The 6,933-nt window shown below is 40.5% G+C and overlaps 1 protein-coding gene across 2 annotated transcripts; it reads right to left on the bottom strand.

Annotated features, from left to right (window-relative positions):
• Nucleotides 1–1,511: 1,511 nt before the first annotated feature.
• MZT1 (mitotic spindle organizing protein 1) lies at nt 1,512–5,716 on the bottom strand. Of its 2 annotated transcripts, none has more exons than XM_053384680.1 (3): nt 5,655–5,716; nt 4,146–4,291; nt 1,512–1,745 (listed from the first exon to the last, which is right to left on the bottom strand). In XM_053384680.1, exons 1-3 carry the CDS (start codon nt 5,701–5,703, stop codon nt 1,722–1,724), a joined length of 219 nt encoding a protein of 72 aa, XP_053240655.1. In that variant the 5' UTR covers nt 5,704–5,716; the 3' UTR covers nt 1,512–1,721. The 2 variants fall into 2 exon arrangements, with proteins under 2 accessions (XP_053240655.1, XP_053240654.1); XM_053384679.1 differs by lacking the exon at nt 1,512–1,745 and adding an exon at nt 2,352–2,429.
• Nucleotides 5,717–6,933: the final 1,217 nt, after the last annotated feature.

Here is a 6,933-nt window from a genome sequence, read left to right as displayed (position 1 = left end):
TAAGCAACAGCACTTTCGTTAGTGCAAAGCAGCCACTTTAGTGGCTGGGGAAACCCAGCCAGATGGGCAGGGTATAAATAATAAAATTATTTATTGTTGTGAATACAACCTGTAGAGAGTAGCTGATGATCTTCCCAAAAATTGTAGCTTTAGAAAATCTTAGCCAGGAGTTTGCACAACTCCCACCAAAGTGTGATAGGTCTAAGCATCATGGTCTGGATTCACCATATCCTGATACCTACGGACACTTGGAAATTTTTATTTTTTTATGAATTATTGTATAAACTGACCTCTGAATGGCCACAGGCTAGCCACACCTGCACTAGGCCCTTCAACTCTGTGACTCCACCACCCATTTTCTTTAGATTAATTTCTTCTTGCCACTGCCTACTTTCCAAGCACTCTTTTGACTAATCTGCAAGCAAATATCACGGTTGGAAATGAATGGTTTTATTTCTTATAGAGCAACAGAAAGTTCATGAAGCTTCAACAATAAAGTCATGTTACTAATATAAATTCAAAGAACTGGGCTGTGAAACATCTCTTCTCGCTAAATAAAACCAAGTTATTTTCCTACAGCCATTTCACAACTTAAAATATAAACTTGGAGTGTGTCTTCCTCCTTCATGATAGTATAAAACCCAATTACTCTATTTTAGATATCAGCATTGACTATTTCCTTGATAGTCCTTTAAATATCCAGAATGCAAGCAGAATACTTAGAAAACAGAATTTTTAAAATGAACAGAGAAAAACAATGTGTAGGTAATCCTTAAGGCAAACATCTTTTATCACTAAACACATAAAACTGTTCTTGTGATGACCAAGACCGCTAGAGTTCACACATTTTCCACCCCTGATTTATGTTCAATCTTCCCATGGTCATTAAATGAACATTCCACTGTGAAACTGAAGGATCAACCTGTCCCCATAAATAAAAATGTAATTTGATATTCCCCAACTAAGTTTGATAACCTTTCCAAGGGACTTTATATAATAATATTCTATTATTGTTTGTATAGTATGTAATAACAAATAAGAAAGATGACATAATAGTAATGCATAATCCAGTCGGTCAACATTAAGCACTTTTAGTTACTATTAATTTCAGTGGATGATGATTAAGCATCTTCCGCTGAAATCAAGCAGTATTTAATTTTAACCATGTTGCACCACACTGCCCCAGTAAAAAGCTCCATTATATACATGAAATATATTGTTTAAATATGGATATATTTAAACAAAGCAAAGGTGCCTAATGGCAACTTTCTTCACAAGATGGCAAGTGGCTTTTAATTTAGTGAAATAACCTGAATGGAAAATATTATTTAAACCTTATGCAAAGTTTTGTGTACCTTTAAAAAAGAAAGTCAATCATACCCCACATCCAATAGTGTTTTGCAACATGAAGGTAGTATATCATATGGTTATTTTTAGTTCAGGTTCACTATTTCAGAGATAAGAAATATTTGAAAGACTTTCAATAAAATTACACCTCAGATTTGTTTTCAAAACATCATGTGCAATAAAGATACATCATTGGTAAATAAGCATATTTAACATTTTTATACACATTTACATTATATTTCTTCCTCAGTGAAGACTTCAGAAACCAACACAACCTATAATGTCTGGAGTCCTAAACAGCACACGACCTTGAAATCATCTGTTAGCCTCCCACATCAAGCTTCGCCTCAATCCAAAGATGCTGTCCCACAGACTCAGCTTGGCATGTTTTCAGCTGCCTAGAAAAAGTAACTTGATTTTAGCAAATTTGTGAAAAACAAAAATGAAGATTACTAACATTATGGACCTGTATCACGGCAGCTTGTAGCTGTATAAAATGTGTTGCTTTTTATTTTTCACCCGATGCTGAAAGGATGTTGATGATGGAATCGCTGTCCTGGAGCCACTGCAACTGAGCTGCCCTAAGCAGCAGGTTGTGTGTTTGCCAGGGTAGGTAAAAGGTAAAGGTACCCCTGCCTGTACGGGCCAGTCTTGCCAGACTCTAGGGTTGTGCGCTCATCTCACTCTATAGGCCGGGAGCCAGCGCTGTCCGCAGACACTTCCGGGTCACGTGGCCAGCGTGACAAGCTGCATCTGGCGAGCCAGCGCAGCACACGGAACGCCGTCTACCTTCCCGCTGGTAAGCGGTCCCTATTTATCTACTTGCACCCGGGGGTGCTTTTGAACTGCTAGGTTGGCAGGCGCTGGGACCGAGCAACGGGAGCGCACCCCGCCGTGGGGATTCGAAACGCCGACGATGCGATCGGCAAGTCCTAGGCGCTGAGGTTTTACTCACAGCGCCACCCATGTCCCCATGCCAGGGTAGGTACCCCGGACTAAATCCATGAACTTCTCACTACCTCTCAGATGAACCAACGGTACTGAAAGACTGCTCTTGCAGCCTGGACACAAAGCCACCTGTGCTGAAATGACAGAAACAACAGCACTTCTTCCTAACCCATCAACCTTTTGTGATCACTGCTATAGCAGCTCTGCTTAGGAGGAGTATTACCGGTGTGTCAATCTTCTGGGGGGTGGAAGAGAAATTCAAGGGGAGTCTGAACCAAGTCTTAGCACTCTTCCCTATCTTCCACAGATGACAGGGTTTAGCAGGTACATTCATCACCAGTTTACAGGTGCTTTGTCTGCAAGTGCTTGCTTCTGTTTACAAAAGCCAGGGCAAAACCTTTCTTGCTCGAAGGCTGATTATTACTTCTTTGTACATGTGTGTGGAAGGTGATTAAGTTCAGAGGGTAACTAGTTTTAAATCAATCGCTTTGTTAAACTATATCAGCAATTCTGAAAACTATCTTGAATTGTTTGTGGGCAGGTGGAATAAGGAACAAGTGCATGCATACAAGGGTGAGATGCAGCAAGGATTCGTATTAGTAGGTAGATCTTATCAACGAGACTCTTAAGGGTAATATCTGTTTTCAGTGTTTCTGAACCCTATTCTTTCTTTCTTTCCTTCCTAAACAACATTTTATTGTACAATGTGTTCAACAATCCCACTCTTGCTCTTCCTGACAAGTCTGTATCTGGTGACTGAAGCTATCCAGTAACTCCAGCTTTGCTGTGATCAAAACTAAGGTATCAAATTGTCTATCCACAAATGCCACAGCAAAATGTGCATAAGTGTATGGCATGCACAAATCTAATTGATTTGCAAGTAGACACATGTATTACGGAGTCTGTATTAAGGCAAAGCTATAAACTCAAAACTGCCAACTTCTAAACAAAAGAATGTCAACTGTCACAAATTTTTATTCTTCTATTTACAGATTTCTTTTGAACCTGGAACACAGGATATGCATAAATTACAGCAGCATATAGACAATTCAATCAAAATGTCAAATAAGGTATTAACATTTATTCCAGTGCTGCTTATTTTTATATTCTGTTTGTTAAACTTCTGATGGGTAGTACTTCTTCCAACAGACTTATGTTCTGAGGCACAACAGAACCTAACTTTATAAGGCTTAGGCTGCAATCCAAACATCTCCATACTGCAGATGGGGCAAGTCCACCACTATATCCCTGCTGCATGCGGCAACCATTTTGGGTGATGGTGCCGTAAGTTCAAAACAAATTTGATAATCAAATAGCTTCCCTGGCCTTAAGGTCAGTTGTCTTCCAGAACTAAAAACATATTATAAAACTGCAACTTTACACGTTTGGATGTACACCCCACTAAAATGTTGTCTGACATGTATGGAGATCAGGCTATTTAAAAGGAAATTATTTTAAATTGAACAGTACTGTAATATCTTCTCCAATTATTAAGGCCCTAATAATATTTTTTTTTATTGAATTTATATCCCACCTTCCCTCCTCCTACAGGAGCCTATGAATTACATTCATGCTATCTGTGTGTACCGATAGAAAAAGTGAGAGAAAAAGCCTGTTCTCACATGAATGATAGCAGAAAACTACAAACTGTTTTATTTTTAAGAAGACATCATTTGATGCAGTCTCAAAGGTTAAGAAAGTTGTGGTTTTGGAAAGTAAGATAAGTATGTGCAGTGTTGGAAAGTAAAGCAGATTTCTGCAGATTTAGTGCACAGGTGTTTTTGAGCTTATGTTGTAACATTCTGAGAGCTCTGAACAGATTATTTTGGTTTTCCAAAAACTGATCATACCTTTAGGGCTTCCGTGGCTTTGCGCAGTTCCTTGATGACAGCAGACAGTGCCTCTGGATTTATTCCTTGTTCACAAAGTCGCACACAAATAGAGAGGGTTTCCATATCTAAACCAGTGTTTAGAATTCTTGATATCTCCAGCAGGACTGAAAAAATATTTTCAAATTAACATTGTACGGCTGTACTGGGCTAACAATTTCTTGTACACATAAAAAATATGCTGTTTTCAATGCATGTTCATAAAGTGAGGAGTGTGATTTCACTGCCACCAGTAAAATACCAAATATAAGAGCTATTTTTTCCTTAATTTGAATTAAATTGAATTTTAATGGCATATTTTGCTGGGTTCGAGCCCCATGTTAGGCGAAAGATTTGTGCATGGCAGGGGGCTTAGACTAGATGACCCTCGCGGTCCCTTCCAACTTCTATGATTAGCCCAGTTAAGGGGGGAGGACTTAAGATTCAATCCTCTGCAGAGGTTGTGGTGGAAACCCTTAAGGCTAGCTTTGGTTCCTGGCTGAGTGTTGGGACAAGTCAGGCTTTCTGTATGATTTGTTTTCAGCGTTCTTTCTAACCGAATACGCCCTAGCTCCAGGTTGGAGTCAGGGCCAGCCCTCCCACCAGGCGGAGTGCGGCAGCTGCCTCGGGTGGCAAACTCTGGTGTCCGTGTGTAAAGCGGCTAGAAGCATGTGGCAGGGGGCCTGCCCTGCAGCAACATCCCCCTCCGATCTAGCTTGTCTGGCCTATTATGGGGTGCCATGGAAGTGCCGAAAGAAGATTCACCCCACCAGCGTGGTCAGACTGTTGGGCCAAGTGGTCATTTTGCCTCAGGCAGCAAAATGGCTTGGGCTGCCCCTGGTTGGAGCACTCTCTCTTTTTCTCCTCAGCCTAGTTTTGTAGTATTATTTATTATTATTATTATTATTAATAATAATAATACCCCAACCATCTGGCTGGGTTAATAATAATAGTAACCAGAGCTGGATTTAGGTTTGATGAGGCCCTAAGCTACTGAAGGCAATGGGGCCCTTTTTTTTTGTCCGCTGTCCTTTGTCAACAACAAATTGTCACTGTTTTTTGTGTTGAATATATGCTATATGGTAATTTATGGGCCTAATAGGTATCTAAAGCCATTTGCACCTAACAAAATATGTATTTTGTCAAAGTAATTGTCAAACTGAAATACAATTAAGAAGTATATTGATAGTGAAATAATTAATAAGCTCTAACTGTAATGTAGGTTTTATTTTATTTGTTTTTTATCTTATATTTTGGAAATGTACATCCAGGGGTTTTTTTTTTCTTTAAAAATTTTGAGGGCTCCCCAAGAGAGTGGGGCCCTAAGATTTTGCTTGTTTAGCTTATGCGTAAATCCGGCACTGATGATAATAGTCGTAGCAGTAATTAATTAATTAATAATAATAATAGTAGTAGTAATAATAGTAATAGGGAGCGAGCAGGGGCGTGTGAGGGGAGGGATAAACGGTCAGCGCAGCGCGAGACCCTCACCTTCCATGGTCTCCCTCACGGCGTTCAAGTTCGCGGCGGGATTCGCCATGATGGAGAAGGGCAAAAGCGCCGGCTTCTCCTGGCGTCGCGTCTTCCCTTCTCCTTCTCCCTCACCCCGACGCAGACGCCGGTTCCAGAAGGAGGGGCTGGTGTGCGCGTGCGCGAACCGAAGAGACCACGGCCGTCTCCCGCTGCAGGTGTCACCCGCCACGTCCGGGTATTGCGCCGAAGCGGCTCCTGAGCCGGCTGCTCACCCAAGGCGCTCCTCTAATGCATTCATAGCCTAGCACAGCAGATATATACGGCATATAAAAAAAACCCTATATATATTAAAGATATCTATATATAACCACACGCGCGAACATAACACACCTATATCTATACACCATATCTATATGAAACACAGATCTATAACATATATAACGGATCTAACTATATAAAACGTATAAAATATATAAATGTATATAGATATACCCGTTTATAATATGTATTTTTTATATGCAGATATGCTGTGTGTGTATTATTGTGCATATTATATATACAGTACATATATAAAATTATATATGCTGTATTATAGATATCTATATATAACCACACGCACACCCTTAACACACACACACACATCATATATATGGGTATGTTAAGCGTGTGCGTGTGGTTATATATATATGATATCTATATGATATCTATATAGACCATATTTATCTATATAAAACACAGATATATAACGGATCTATCTATATAAAACATGTATAATATATATGTGTCTGTTTGTGTATATCACATATATAATACATATAGAAATATAGATATCTATTATATCTATTATGTGTTTTTCTGTACAGATATGCTGTATATATGTGTGTGTGTGTTATAGATATATAATGCTCAATATATTACGAGTGTGTATAAAAGACGAGAAAGAAATGTTTCAATGGTTCAGAGAGGACCGTTTTCAATTCAGTACCGGAAGTTTTGCTCTCTGCTACGTTCCCTTACCTCTATGGCTTTCCTTGCCTCTTTCCCGCTGCTAGTGCGAACGAGGCCCCTCCTCGCGCGGCCTGACGGAGGGCGCCTGCGTGAGCTTGGGGCTCCGCGGCTCCATTGGCCCGCTCCCTCGCTCGTGGCCCCGCCTCCTCCTTCCCCTCCCCGCCAATGGGAGCGTCCGTCCGTTTTGAATTGAAGCCCCGCCCCCGCGTCGCTCTGCGTTCCTTTTGCCCACGCGAGCCGGTTAAACCAGGGAAGCGATTCAAATATATAGAGAGAGAGAGCGAGAGAG

The sequence above is a fragment of the Podarcis raffonei genome, chromosome 4, assembly GCF_027172205.1.
Source record: "Podarcis raffonei isolate rPodRaf1 chromosome 4, rPodRaf1.pri, whole genome shotgun sequence".
NCBI classification, from domain to species: Eukaryota; Metazoa; Chordata; class Lepidosauria; order Squamata; family Lacertidae; genus Podarcis; species Podarcis raffonei.
The sequence above is the reverse complement of the archived record's forward strand: the minus strand, read 5'-3'. Positions and strand labels throughout refer to the sequence as shown.